Genomic DNA, 14,981 nt, shown 5'->3' with positions numbered 1-14,981 from the left:
AAGGATCTTTTAATGTTTACCTTGCCTGAATAGCTCTCACAGAAACTCCTCAGGAGAAGCTTTTTTAGCAAGTCTGTGTATACTCTGTAAATCACCTGTGGTGTATAGTCTACCATTCAGAAATAAAGCAACAGCAGCAGTGCCACAGTCTCTGCCATAACCATTTACAGCATCACATAAACTACCATTACATATTGCAGCTTAAAGGGGCAGTGAGCTGTGTGAGGACAGATGGGGCAGAGCAAGGAGGAGGACAGAGAAGGGGAGGAGATTTAAATGGTCAGCTTGTGAAAAGGTAGTGTGGTGGCAATTAGAAGCAAAGCTCGGCTCAGCGCAGCACTGGAAACTGAAACTGTCGGTGAAACTTCACACATGGAGCGGATCGTCACGTTTTTGGACTGAATAGACAACTTTTTTTTTTTTTTTTTTTTAGATCTCTGTGCACTGAATATGCTTTGTCAAAACTGGCTGCCAGTATTCCATGCGGCAGAGACGTTTAAGGATTTGTGCTTTGATTCCGTTTATTCAGTGAGTTAACAAAAAAAAACAAAAAAACTTTTTGTTTTGTTATCGTATTGCACCAGCACTTCCAGTTCGCCTCTGGGGCCTTAGTAAGCACAATCCACTTCATCAGGTTACACGCGGCAAGCGGAGCTACGTGACTGCACTCATTCGCAGAGTGAGCCTGCTGAACCTGGAGGGGGGGCGGATGAGTTGGAAATTCCCAGTCAGCATCTCTTTTTTCTTTTCTGAGTGGTTTGGCACTCTGGTTGGATTGTTTGATTGTGTGCATCGGGAGCCATCAACTCCTCTCCGACTCGCAGACATCGCGAAATGAAACTCGGTCTCGTCATCCAGGCTGCGGTGGCGCTGTATCTGCTGCTCTCACCTGCACAGGTAAGATGCGTTCAGGGAGACGGTATGCTCAGCAAGACATTTGGATTTTCTATCGTTTGAACTCGCATTTAGATACTAGTTCGATTATTTGTGTCTGCCATTTGTATGCCATTAAAATGACAAAGTCTTCATTTTAGATAGAATATAGAATAAAGTGCCTATTGTTAGATATAAATATGTTAATAGCTATCAGTCTCAAAATGTAGGCTACATAGAAAATGGTTGAGTCAGCAGAAACCATGTAGATTAAGTGATAATAATCCATGGATGATCCATTGTGCTTTGACACCTTATACCGTTTTGAATGGTTTTCTTTCTGCTGAGTTCATTCATAAGATGGAACGTGACAAACTGCATCTCTGCCTGTGGAACACATGATGCAAAGTGACTCACTGTTGTATCTGGCAGAGACCTCTAAGCCTACATAGGCTGTAATTATAGATGCATCACAGACATTCCCACTCCTGTATGAGGTCTTTTTTTTTTCTTTTTTTTTTTTTTTTTGCAGTGTAGATTTCCATGAGGACACCCTTTCACTCTGTTGGTGAGAATTCCCTTAAATAAGCAATCCTCAATAAATATTTGAATGGTGATACCTATAATTTCACCAGATCATGGTGAGTTGACAAGCTGCTTAGCCAGTCTCAAAGTGTTTACAGTGTATCAGGTAAAACTGGCTAGCAAGTTTGCAGTCTTTAGTTTCTCTTCTTCAAGCTGCAACTGCAGCTTGTCCTCCTGTCTTGTTACATCTCAGCATATAATGTGCATGTTTAATAGGTGTGTGCAGTGTGACTTATCAAGCTGATAAAGACGAACAAGTGTGTGCGCGTACGTGTGTGTGTGTGTGTGTGTGTGTGTGTGTGTGTGTGTGTGTGTGTGTGTGTGTGTGTGTGTGTGTGTGTGTGTGTGTGCATTAAATCTATTGAAACTTAATTTCAGGCCAATCATATCACTGTCGGGCTGGCAGGGGATTACTGTGGTACAAAGATGTTCTGTTCTCTGTTGCCTGGCATTGCCTTTTAGTCTTAAATGAAAATGTGCCAGAACAGGACAGCGCTGAAACTGGAGTGAATCTCATTCAAAGGCTAGAATCACTTGTAAGAGGATGTGCCATTGGACAGGGGAACTTGTGCCAACTTGCGCTCAGGCTCTTGGACCCATTCAGTTTCTGATTTCATCCCGAGGTGGCTGAGGGCTGGCAGCTATCACTGATGCCTCTCATGTTTAATGCAAAACCAGGCCATTGTTGAGTCCATTCAGTGCTTCTGTCACACTTCATACACTGCTGCAGCCCGTTGAACTAAGTAACACTGTTTTAGTTTCCCTTTTGCCAGGCTGCTGTTCACATTTTACCCTCACAAAGTCAGGCTCTCAAATCTGGAAAAAGCTCCATATCCCACCAGATTCTCTAGCTGGAGACTTTGCAGCTGTTGCTGAATTGAGAGTGAGTGGGAGAGGCATGGGATCACCACATCTCCACTAATCCTCATAATCAGCTCATGGCCTGCTCAGTCAAAATAGGAGTGACAAAATCCAGGGCCCTCAAAGTGAAGCAGGTTAAATACCCCTCCGCTGCCCAAAAGACTTCCAGCAAATGTAAACCATTCAGTTCTGAGACTCAACAATGCTATCTATATCTGTATATCTCGAACCCTTCATTTGCCATTAATTATTTGCTTATTTAGAAAGATTATCTTCAAAAGGAATGGTTGCTTTGCTTTCCTGCCTAAGTGCAAATATGAACCTAAAGGCCCAAATATTTCTAAATGTGGCTCTTCTGCTAGGTGTCAGTCCTGCCAGCACCCACAATAAACTGTCTGGCCTACCAAAGTGGAAAAAGCAAACATTGGCCATTTGCTTTGGAATGTGATTTATAAATGTCTCTCTTTGGGATTCTCTACCCATACATATGTGTCACTAATAGATAATGAGTAATTCTCATTATAGTCGCAGCTGGAGCTGCCTTGTGACTCATGTCGTCATTCATGTCTGCTAAGAGCGGCCAAGGGTGGGGTTTACATCATGTGCTTAATAACTCTGCTTTACTACCAAGGATTTACAGCACAGCTGAGTGTGTGTGTGGTAGAAAACATTGAATCACTTTTAAACAAACATCTGTCATTTTAATATGTTTGATGAAACAAGTGAGATGCTTATTGTGGCTCCTGCATGTTCCTCATGTCTTCATATTGACTTGAGGTTGTACGATTGGTATTATACAGTGCAATGCAGGAGTAGCAAACCTATTTTGGCTTGGGACATCTTCGATAAAACAATATCTGCTTATTTACCACCATCATTGTCGTCATATGTCAGTAGATTGTTGCCAGATATACCAAAGAGTAAGTGGTCACTGGTGTTGTAAATATGTAAAAAATAAATGATGGTGTGTTTAAAGGTCAAGTACAGGTGTGATGAGATTTGAGGAAATTATTACAGCTGAGAAAAAAAATTCAGCATCTAAATCAGTGCTGATAAAAAGTATAGGCAGTCACTGACCGTTATATGACCGTTACCTTTTGCACAAGAGAGATCATTGCTACTGTATGTTCGGGTTTAACAGCAAGCAGACTCAACATTGCTGATACAAGTGATGAAATTCATGTTGTTCCCATGCCTGTGTTTTCAAGGCAGGTGTGTTTTCTGTAAGATGTGATTCATTCACTTAAAAACTGTCCTGGTCCCATTCATATATGGCTCCTGATAGAGAGTGGAAGCATCTGGGTTTTCCTCTGAACAATGGTGGCCTCTTGGTCACTTAGCTACAGACGCTGTCCAGTAGTTTTGTTCCAAGACACTCTCTATTCTCCTGTTCAGTGTATTATTGGTACTTCCTGTGCATATAAACCACGTAGTGTATGCACAGTGTGTGTGTGTGTGTGTGTGTGTGTGTGTTAAAAATACAACACTGAGGATATCCCTTCTGAGTTCCTGCCTGTACTTCACTTGATGGAGCTTTGCAGTACCTGTTACCTCCTGCCTGTTTTGCATTTTTCCCCCACCTTAAAAAAAATGATACTGAACGGTTTGTGTACAATACCTCCTTTTTATTGGCTATAGTGATACATTCAGGTAAAATATTGCATCAGCACAACTTGACTAACAATAGTAAGCATATGTCGAAATATTTCCAATATATCAAGAAAAATGGATCAAAATAAGAATCCTCTTTGGTTTGAGATTATGGAATTCGTTTGTGTCTATTTCAAAATACAGCATTTTTCTTGGATAGAACAATTGAAATCTGATAAAGGAAACACCCAAACACTCATTTGATATTGATAGATAGTTAGACTCATCCCTTTACCAGTGAGGTATGTTCCTGATGTCTCTGTGCTCTGTGTATGAGGACATGACGTTACACAGGTGTTTCCTTCACGTCATCACCGGCAGCAAAACAATACTTGAGTCTGACCATCTGCATCGCACACATGTGTCGTGTTTGTGTTCAGAGTGTTTTTTTCACATTCTTGTTCACAACTAGCCAAGTTTAGACGGTATGATGTCACATTTCCAGTTGTTACAATAGAGTTTCATCAGCAGAGGGTTTCCTGAAATATCAACAGTAAACATCAGGTGTAGGTTTCAGTTTCTCAAAATCAAAGTGCGACAGCTTTTGGCAAGATGCAGCTAAGTTATCAACAACCAAACATAAAAAAAATCAGGTTCCCCCTTTCTCTGTGTCTTTGGCTTTCTCACACACTTGTTCAGCTTTGTAGTCCAGATGTCTGCATGCAGGGCCATGCAGTGGCAGTGACCTGCTGACTTATTTGCGCTGTTGTTGTATTTCTCTCTAGTTGTAATGTCCCGGCCCAAGGGAGGGCCGCAATCGCAATCAGGAAATATGGATTTCTCCTTCCTCCTGCAGAGGAGGAGGAGCGGTGGCGCTCGGGGCAGCCGTCTACTCAGCTTTAATCTCACATCTGGATGTAATTTACTGTGGTTTACACAGGGAGAACAACGTTTACTGTAATAGAGACCACAATTACCACCGGTCAGCCTTATCTCAAGACCTGTGTCGTGTGTGTGCATATTTGCGGATGGGGTCCTTGGTTTATACAGTGGTTGTGTGTGTTTGTTTGTGTCTTTAGGGGATCATTTGTGCATGAATTAATGGACTTATGCTCGGGAAATGGTGTTTATCTAAACCAGCATTTATATAGACCTTTACCTCTCCCCTGTCACTTGACCCTATTTTACTGTTGTAGATTTATTTTTCAAAAATGAGACAACTACTCCAAGAAAACATGATTGCTTATAATGTTTCCAAATTTGAAGCAGGTCTCAAAATCATTATATTTAACAACATACTTATCTTTGTTTAGAAAGGAGTTTTGATAAATTGTTTGACATTTAGGGGAATATGCATATTTGCCTTCTTGCACTCTCAGATTTGTGCTTTAAATAAGATAGAGCAAAGGGGCAGTTAGCATCAAGACTACCTAGTATCTGTACAAAAACTGTAGTGTAAAGACAAGTTTTCATTGGCTTCCTGGATTCTCATCATCACGGTGAGGTCGGGAAACCAGCTGAGACTTCAAGAAGTAACTGCTCCCTGCCAATAAGTGGCACAGTCAAACCAAATCTAGGCTTATTTCAAAATCAAACAGCAACAGATTGCTTTATTTATGCTACTGTGTAGCTTTGAATCTGTGTAAAACTAAAAATGTGTCGAGCTGTGGAATATTTAAAAGTTCACCCAGTTTACTGAAGAACTAAGTGTTGTGGCACGTTTACCACATGCTCCGTTGAAGCTTGTTGGTGTTTTGTCAGAGCTCTATGATCACAAGCCCTGACCTGATCACCATAGTGAACCTGCTGAATACTCTCAGACATGTGATGGCAGCGCTGTCATTGTAGGTTCACCCACCTCGTGTATAAGAAACTGAACCTGCTTACTTTTGTGGTAGCTGAGAATAGATACAGTGAACTGCAGGCCGTGTGAGAGGCCTGAGAATGAATATCACGGTCATGGTGCTGATGATGTGGAATCTGGGTCTTGATAAAGGATGGATGAGGACGCTCAGTGAGGCAGGGAGGTAGCTCTGTTTCTCACTCGTCTAGCCATCTCTGTTTGTATTCACTTGTTCTGCTTTAGCACCCTCGGCCCTGTGTGGTCTTGTGTTCAGAGTCAAGCTTCAGTCAGGCCAAAACCAGGACACAGTTCCTCCTGGCCTATATGTTTTCAGAGAGCCGGAGATGCAAGTGCTTTACTGGTCTGGATTATTTTAGCCAGCTTTGTATTTTTTGCTAAACTTCCCCTATGCATGCACAGTCCCAAAAATTACCAAACTCTGCTCAAGAGCATATTTAGTTGACAGAAGCCTGCATCTCATCCGTGGTCTGTTTATCCACACTGTCACCCTCACCGAATAAGGTTAAGTTTAAAAGTAGACTCTTTTGGAAAGCAATGTCAATAATGGCATGATGCCCAATCCAGCTGGGATCATTATTTGAGTAGAAGAGAAGGACGGAAGAGGGGTTTTCCAAAAAACTCAGCCCCAATCAAACCAAGTACATAGCACTCCTGATCATTGTTATCTTAAACTATATCATTTCTCCAACTCACATGTAGTTTCCTGTTTCTAGTGATTCTGTTGAACATCTTCTTTAATCTTCAGGCAGTTGACTCAGCCTGAAAGTGATCAGTGTGCAAGATGTTTGTTGAAGGAGATTTGTTAGAGGACTAGAAATACATCATTAAACACTGATACTACAGCTTTAGTAGCATTAGTTTACACCTTTTATTACTCAAGATAGTAGTTGTCTAACAGGTGAGAATTACATGTTCATGGTTTTATTTTTTTCCTCTTTTTTACAAGGATTTGAAACTGAAATCCCTCTAATCTTCAAACTACACCAAATATGGATGATTTTGTGTGAAAGCTGCCTCACAGTCAAAATGTGCCGACTTTCTCAAAGACTTGGTTTCACTCAGTTATGAAAAGAAAGACTGCAAACATTTTGGCATTGTGTCAAAAGAGCTGTTACCCAACAAGCCAGTCATCATCATCAAAAACCTAGCATCTCTTATGATACGCAACTTTGACTATGGATATATAAGAACATACTTAAATGACTTGTGACAGTTCTGCTTAATTTTCCAGTCCATTCACCCAGGAGATATTGCAAACCTATTAAGGCTAAACTGGGATAGAATCCTATCGACATTTGATTTTTCATTTCTTTCATTACTTTACTTCATCTGTAAGTCATCTCCGTTTCCCTTTAGGAAACACACTGTAGAATATGCTGGCTGGTATCCAGATTTTTCTGGCTGGTGGCCATAGTACCTGCTGTGGAGTAGCCCATCACCCCCCTCCCCAGCTTGACCCTTAAAGTTGAAAAATCTTTTATGACTATTACGCTGGGTCGCCAATCATGTTTTGTTTCTGCTCCCTACACATGCTGCCCTTCCTCTGACAGATGGAGTTAAGCAAAGAGGTTAAAGATGACGCAGTTCAGCTGTGTGGGAGTGGAGAGCAATGAGGCCCGGAGCCTCTGTGGCCTGACAGCAGGAGCCCAGGGACACAACAGGTCCTCTGATCTGACCCAGAGGACAGAGCAAACTCTCAGCCAGCAGCTTACAAACTTTCACTAGAGACTTCAGAAACATACGAGACCCCTCAATGCCACATTTTCATTATTAACTGCTGATGTTTACGTCTTTTGATCAAACTCACTGCCCCTCACTCTGCAAAGCAATCTGGTCAAGGGCTCGAGATAAACTGCGCTGCATGGCAAAAGGTCTCTGAAAAGCAAATGTTAAGAGCTGAAAACAACTTGTACAACAATGGGACAGTGACCAGAGTAGGCACTATGTTAATTATCCAGTGAGAAAGTTGGCTAATTGTTAGTTTACAACATTTATATTGCTAAATAATTTGTAATAAAATCAACCTCTGAGTACAATTTATCAACAGCTGCTTTTGGGGCTGTTTTTGGGGTTTTTTGCACTATGCCCTTCTCTTTTTGTTTAATCTTCCATCACTAGAAATTAGCATTAGATTGTGCAGGAAACAATCTTGCTTATATAGTTTTTCTTTCCGCATATAGTAAAAATCTTTTCATTTGTTGTTGTAGTTGGAATGTATCCTTTAAATTGATTTCACTTCAGTTTTCGTGTTTCCAGAAAAGCCAGATGTTGTACATGGATTGCAGAGGACACAAAGTAGAGGTTTTTCAACATTAAAAGAATCTATAGTCAAGTAAATTTTGTTTAGCCATTAATAACAATTAGGTCTCAAAGCTCTTAACACTCAATTTATAAAAGCAATAAATGAAAATGACATGCAGCAATGTAAGAGTGAAAACTCCCTAAACAAGGTCATAAAGTGAAAGAAACCTTAAGACACATGTATTAAGCCTACCAGAGCTGAATTACATCCCAGTAACCATCAATCACACAGTATTACTACAAGGAGGAAGGAATGGCTACGTGAGGATCTTCATGCAGCCTTTCATAATCTGTCAGCTTCTTGTGGGCAGCTCACACCTCTGTTCTCAACCACAGGAGGTGCCAAAGATGATAGCTTGCCATGTCAAGGCTTAACCCGTGGTCAAGGTCAGAAAACTCTCCCCACCTCACCAAATCCTGAACGGCAACTGAGGAGTAAGAGCCAAAAAGCCCTTGTGATGCGGAGCAGTGAACAGAAAAGACAGATCATATGCCAATTATTTCTGGAAAAGGAGTTATTTTACAAGCCCAGCGTTGTTAGACATGCTGAAAAAAGCAAAACCCCAGAGAGTGGAAGTTTTTTTGAAATAAGTTCAACAAAAACTTAAACTGAACTGTGAAGTTCCCGTGCTGTGAATGAAGCTGCTAGTGGAGCTTATATCCTGTGGTGCTGTTGTAAAGCCGACACAGTTCAATGCTCACCACTCTATAGAACAGCTGTTCTGTCAGAGGAACAGCTGTACAATTTGGCCAGATCACCAGCCACTTTTAAAAAAAGGGGAGATGGCTGAACAGATCCCCTAACACAGGGAGGACCGAACCTTATAAGTGGTTGTCTGGAAGCTCTTGTGCATCTATTGATATGAAGTCTGTTGTACAGTTAATACTGTTGCAGAGACAGATCTGTCCCAAATACATAGCCTCTCCTGACACTTATCTCAGTGACAGTTTTACAAGAACCTCGGAAATGTTTGTGAATGCATCATCATCAAAGCAGGACATTCCTCTTTAATCACAATACTTGGAGAAAAAAAAAAAAGTGCAGCACTTTGCTGCTGACAGATGCTATCTTCACCCTCAAACTAATTTTGGTCCTTAACAGGAAGTAGATGCATTTTAGTAATGGAAAGATGGCGTAAAAAGCAACATTCCTTACTGGCATCATTTGGGAATGTCCTTGTCTGTCTTTGTGTTATTATATAACAAGTTTTGGTCCAACACTTTCCATCTCACCATCTGTCTCACTTTCACAGACAGTGTTACAGTATGAATGTCATCAGGTGTGTGTGTTACACAAAAACTGAAATGTAACACCGGTGATGAGGAGGTTTTGCGGAGGCAGGTTGTCAGTCGCCGGTTCAGCTCTTCTGCTGGAGGGTATTTTATCAAATGTAGATTTCTCTTCCTGAGATAGAGTCAACTAGAGGTTTTGTGTTTTCCCAGGCGAATGAGAAATTCACTCTGTTTATCATCCGATGATGGGAAAAAATCAAGACAGAGGGGGAAAATAAATAAAGAGATGAATCTTACACCACAGGAAACAGGTTTTGAACCTAAACAGTTGGGCACACAGAGGAACGTGATCTATAAGAGAGACTGGATCTGCTGCTTGTCAGAAAGACTTTTCCACTGCAGGGTGGAAAAAAGGTGTGTGATCATCGGCTTCATTACACAGCAGTTCCAGCTATCACCACCAGAGTACTAATATATTTTATAATGGTGACACTGCAGACTGGTGCTGTCCTTATGTACAAGATCTTTTGTATACATTGCATTTTCAATATTGAAAGGTGTGTATTAAGGTAGTAGGAGGAGTAGTGTGTGAATATTTGCCATCATCTGTGTTTCAGTCTCAGCCATTTAATTTGAATGCTCAACCAACGTACTTGGCAATAAAAAATGTCCTGATTCTGAAAAAAAGATTTAGGGTTTTACACTATAACATGTAGTCACAGGAAATATGAATGAAAAACCAACATATTTTTTCTTTTTTACAGAGTCTTCCCTTATCAAGCATAAACAATACAACTGAAGGTAAGAATTTCTGCTTGTTTTATTTATGAAATCTTTTCTCAGCGTTGGAGGTGTTCATTTTAAAACAAAATCTTACTTAGAAAAAGTAGTTCTAACTATTAAGTCAAACCATATTATTACAGTGTTTGTGATAAAACTATAGTCTGATGTTTGGGTGTCTCAATATCCCCAAACTGACAACAACCGTGATACTTAAAAAATAAACTCTCAACTCTCCATCTCACAACACTCGAATTTTGCCAAAAACAGACCCACAATAAACAGTTTCAAAGAAGTCTGATGAAAACCAAATGAATCAATGCCAGCTCTGACAAAATATGGTATGGAGAAATATAATTGGCCAAGCCCTTTAGTCTTCCACTGACTAATGTAAATTAGTCAGTGGAATTCAGCAAGTAGCAGGATAAGTCAACTCTGGACTTGCAGGGATTACTCATCTGCTTACTTCTCCCTTCATAACCTCTTCCTCCCTCACATCACTATAAATTAATGCTACTTAAAGAGAAATGGATTGAATGTAGAACTTGCAGCCAAAGAATTATAGCACATAGAAAAGGCCAAGTAAGCAGCTGACATACAGAAAGGAGCTTTAACTGCAGTGAACTGGCCCTTTGCGCTGTATAACGAAATAGTTCGTGGCCTTATCTCTCTACGGTAGACGCTACCCCAGCCGTCTCCTTCCAGCCTGTCTGCATTTATAAACAGCTGTTGTGGTGTGAGGCTCCATTCGGTGACCCCTGGGGGTCACTGTAGTCCCAGAGGTACCCAGAGCTGAACCCAGGGTTCTGTTCATGGCCATGTTTCCAATGTTTGTTTTCTCTTCCTTCTCTGTTTGTTCGGACGTAGTCGTCTCTGTTCCTCCCCCACAGACTGTGCAACTGGGGCACTTTCACACATATGCTCCCACAGGAAAGGGTACTGTACATTACACAAACATTTTTACTTCAAAATGAAAACAGGATACACACTGGCGTATTGCAACTGGTTATATGTTATCTGTGTACATGGTATAAGGTTTCCATTGTTGGATTATTGAAGTAATTACGGAGACTTGTTTGTGTATGATCAGTGCGGTTAAATTCAAATACTGCAAATAGTATTTTTTCTGGCAGTACTAATTAACATACACAAGCTCAAATAAGTTGAATGTCGAGTGCACTCTGAAAGTAAGCTAGAGAGACAGAAAAGGATGCAGCCCTTAAACCAAAATACATTTATCTGACCTGCATGCAAGTATTCCCATTAGAAACAAGCTGACTCATTTGTAACTGCAAAGTAGCCCACAGCCTCCTCCTCTCATCCTAGTGCTGATGTTCCAAGAAGTGTGGGGTCGCAGCTTCTGCCGGACCATTGAGAAGCTGGTGGAGGTGGTGCAGGAGTACCCGTCAGAGGTGGAGCACATCTACAGCCCCGCCTGTGTGCCGCTGGTGAGGTGTGCAGGTTGCTGTGGGGATGAAAACCTGGAGTGCCATCCCACTCACACTACAAACGTCACCATGCAGGTAAGACAAGGGCTTTGTGCAATTTAACTGTTCTGGTTAAATGTACTGTATGTTCATAATTATGCTATTGGTAACGTGAACTGGTTTTATCCCTCAGCTGTTGAAAATCAGGCCATCAGAGCCGGGTAAAGAATATGTTGAGATGACGTTTGTGGAGCATCAGACATGTGAATGTAGGTAAGAAAACAAGTCATAATTTGTGACATGAAATATTTAGAAGTATTTAAATACCACCGTGTCTACTTAGAAATAACAATAATATCCTACAATTTTACATCAGCAAAGTAATGCCATCTGAGTTACATTTTTTTTTATAAAACCAAATGAGGAAACGTTTCTAATAAACGTAACACACTGGAACGACTGGAGCCATAGACTGTATGACTGGAACATAATCCAGTAATAAGTTTACCACAAAACATATTTGTTAAAACAAATTAATAGTAAATAAATTTCATTTCTTGGAGACAGGGTTGACAAATACTTACAATGACTATTTATTACCTAATTTATGCTTTGTTCCTCAGAGTCAGGAAACCTATTGTGACTGCTGGAAGGTAAGAACATTAATATTCTGCTATAACATCAGTTTTTAGATTGTTAAAAGGATATTATTGTGCCATGGAGGCATATTGGTAATTGTGTTCTCCTTGTAGGAAAAGGCAAAGAGGACGAGGAAGGAAGAGAAAGGAGAGACAGAAAACGAAAGAATGTGACAGGTGATGGCACAATCTCAAGTGAAAGATATTAATGTACCCTCCAACTAGCAGTTAACAAGATTAAAAACACATTATTCTTTCTTGTCTTTTCCAGCTGCCAAAACCCACGCAGGTAACTGCAGTGGCAGCCAAAACCCCAAGTTGCAGTGTGGCTCACTATTTATTTCCAACCCAGTGACAGAAACCAGAGTCTTCTCCATGTCTGCAGACAGAGACTCAAACAGCTGGGTTGTTTCGCTGACATGCCCTCCTGCTGATGGGAAGAGCGTTTATAATGACAAGCTTCAAACAGAAGTGTGTTTTGATTGGTGCAAACACTGCTGTTACACCTGACACTAAGGACATCCCTGGGAGCCAGTGCAATGTCGAACCAAACAGACCGACGCCTTCTCTTTTATACTAGTTATTACTGTATCAGTTATTGCAATAAGGTCATTTCTTTGGTATTTAAAGATGGTTACACTTTTTTGAAATCTATATTTATTGATACAGCTGAATATATTTGGACTAGCAACCTTTAAAAAGTTTGTCATTTTTTGTTCAAACATTATCTAAGACACTATGACTTATCACAGTAACACATGTTGGACTGAATGTGCAGCTGCTTTGCACATGCAACAATGAAATGTCTCCCTCTAGTGTTTATAAAAAGTGTTTAAAGTGCTCTATAATAAAGTATTTTTAGATATCAATTATACAAATAAGATTAGACTTAGGACTTCATGGTCAGTCACAATCACTTCCTCAGCTTATGGGAATCTTCTACTATCACTATTATGAAGGTAACTTATTCTGAATGAATCCTCTCCCTCTGTAGCGCCATGTGACCTGGCATGACTATAAAGTGTTTACTGTCAATTCTTTCAATAAGAACAATATTGATCAGACAAATCTATCAACTGAGGACGTGTCCACAGAAGATTGTGCATGAAAAATTTACTATGATGTTTCAAATTGACAAAAATCCAACTTGTTCGTTAAAATCTCTCTTTTTTTATTGTTTTGGAGAGTTGGATCACATCAGATTCATCAGTTTATTTCAAATCACACCAGGAAGTGTGTTGTAGACTGCAGAATAGACGTAGGAAGCCTAGTAGGAATGGGCAGATAAAAACTACAGTAACCAATACGCTTAAGCAGTACTAATTTGGTGATGAATTATTGTTGTCTTGTTTTACTGTGATTGCAAGTTTCTCACAGACATAAATGCATTTATTTTTTGCTTTGTGCCGTCAAACAGCACACATTTGTGTCCACTCTGGTGACTCCCTCAAGGGCACAGGTGTCTTTCTTAGTCTGCTATTGGAAGGGATCAGTTGAAGTAATTATGTAAAATGATGTCCTTTTTGTATTTTTTTTTTCCATGTACTACACAAAGAAAATCTCTATCAAAATGTACAAAGTAACATTTCTACTGTGTTAGTATTTTTATTTCATTAAGATATTTATTTTGTAATAAATTGTTATGGTTGTCAGCTTGTCTTGTATGATTTATTTCATTATATGTAGGACTTACCCATTTTGGCCCCATTCATTCTTTCCTTTACACGGATCAGTCGTCCTGGTCCCCTTGCAGAAAAACAGCCCCAAAGCATGATGTTTCCACCCCCATGCTTCACAGTAGGTATGGTGTTCTTTGGATGCAACTCGGCATTCTTTCTCCTCCAAACACGACGAGTTGAGTTTTTACCAAAAAGTTCTATTTTGGTTTCATCTGACATTCTCCCAATCCTCTTCTGGATCATCCAAATGCTCTCTAGCAAACTTCAGACGGGCCTGGACATGTACTGGCTTAAGCAGGGGGACACGTCTGGCACTGCAGGATTTGAGTCCCTGGCGGCGTAGTGTGTTACTGATGGTAGCCTTTGTTACTTTGGTCCCAGCTCTCTGCAGGTCATTCACTAGGTCCCCCGTGTGGTTCTGGGATTTTTGTTCACCGTTCTTGTGATCATTTTGGCCCCACAGGGTGAGATCTTGCGTGGAGCCCCAGATCGAGGGAGATTATCAGTAGTCTTGTATGTCTTCCATTTTCTAATAGTTGCTCCCACAGTTGATTTCTTCACACCAAGCTGCTTACCTATTGCAGATTCAGTCTTCTCAGCCTGGTGCAGGTCTACAATTTTGTTTGTGGTGTCCTTTGACAGCTCTTTTGTCTTGGCCATAGTGGAGTTTGGAGTGTGACTGTTTGAGGTTGTGGACAGGTGTCTTTTATACTGATAACAAGTTCAAACAGGTGCCATTAATACAGGTAACGAGTGGAGGACAGAGGAGCCTCTTAAAGAAGAAGTTACAGGTCTGTGAGAGCCAGAAATCTTGCTTGTTTGTAGGTGACCAAATACTTATTTTACCGAGGAATTTACCAATTAATTCATTAAAAATCCTACAATGTGATTTCCTGGATTCTTTCCCCCCATTCTGTCTCTCATAGTTTAGGTATACCTATGATGAAAATTACAGGCCTCTCTCATCTTTTTGTACATATGTCAGGGCTAGCAGTGTGGTCCACACATTTAACTTGTCTCACGAACACAAACACACACACACACACACACACACACACACACACACACACACACACACACACACACACACACACACACACACACACACACACACACACACACACACACACACACACACACACAAAAAGTA

General features: G+C 40.6%; 1 protein-coding gene across 1 annotated transcript; it reads left to right on the top strand.

Annotated features, from left to right (window-relative positions):
- The first annotated feature begins 340 nt into the window (after nucleotides 1-340).
- On the top strand, nucleotides 341-13,798 carry pgfb (placental growth factor b). The gene is made up of 7 exons (XM_054614054.1): nucleotides 341-897; nucleotides 10,072-10,108; nucleotides 11,414-11,610; nucleotides 11,708-11,787; nucleotides 12,138-12,167; nucleotides 12,267-12,329; nucleotides 12,424-13,798. Exons 1-7 carry the CDS (start codon nucleotides 835-837, stop codon nucleotides 12,443-12,445), a joined length of 492 nt encoding a protein of 163 aa, XP_054470029.1. The 5' UTR covers nucleotides 341-834; the 3' UTR covers nucleotides 12,446-13,798.
- The last annotated feature ends 1,183 nt before the right edge of the window (nucleotides 13,799-14,981 follow it).

Source organism: Anoplopoma fimbria, chromosome 15, assembly GCF_027596085.1.
Source record: "Anoplopoma fimbria isolate UVic2021 breed Golden Eagle Sablefish chromosome 15, Afim_UVic_2022, whole genome shotgun sequence".
Classification (NCBI taxonomy): Eukaryota; Metazoa; Chordata; class Actinopteri; order Perciformes; family Anoplopomatidae; genus Anoplopoma; species Anoplopoma fimbria.
This window is presented reverse-complemented; position numbering and strand designations above follow the sequence as displayed.

Coding starts and splice junctions, on each gene's coding strand:
- pgfb (XM_054614054.1), top strand. CDS start 835: ATGAAACTCGGTCTCGTCATCCAGGCTGCGGTGGCGCTGTATCTGCTG. Junction 898..10,071: donor TGCTGCTCTCACCTGCACAG/GTAAGATGCGTT, acceptor TCTTTTTTACAG/AGTCTTCCCTTATCAAGCAT. Junction 12,168..12,266: donor CCTATTGTGACTGCTGGAAG/GTAAGAACATTA, acceptor TTCTCCTTGTAG/GAAAAGGCAAAGAGGACGAG.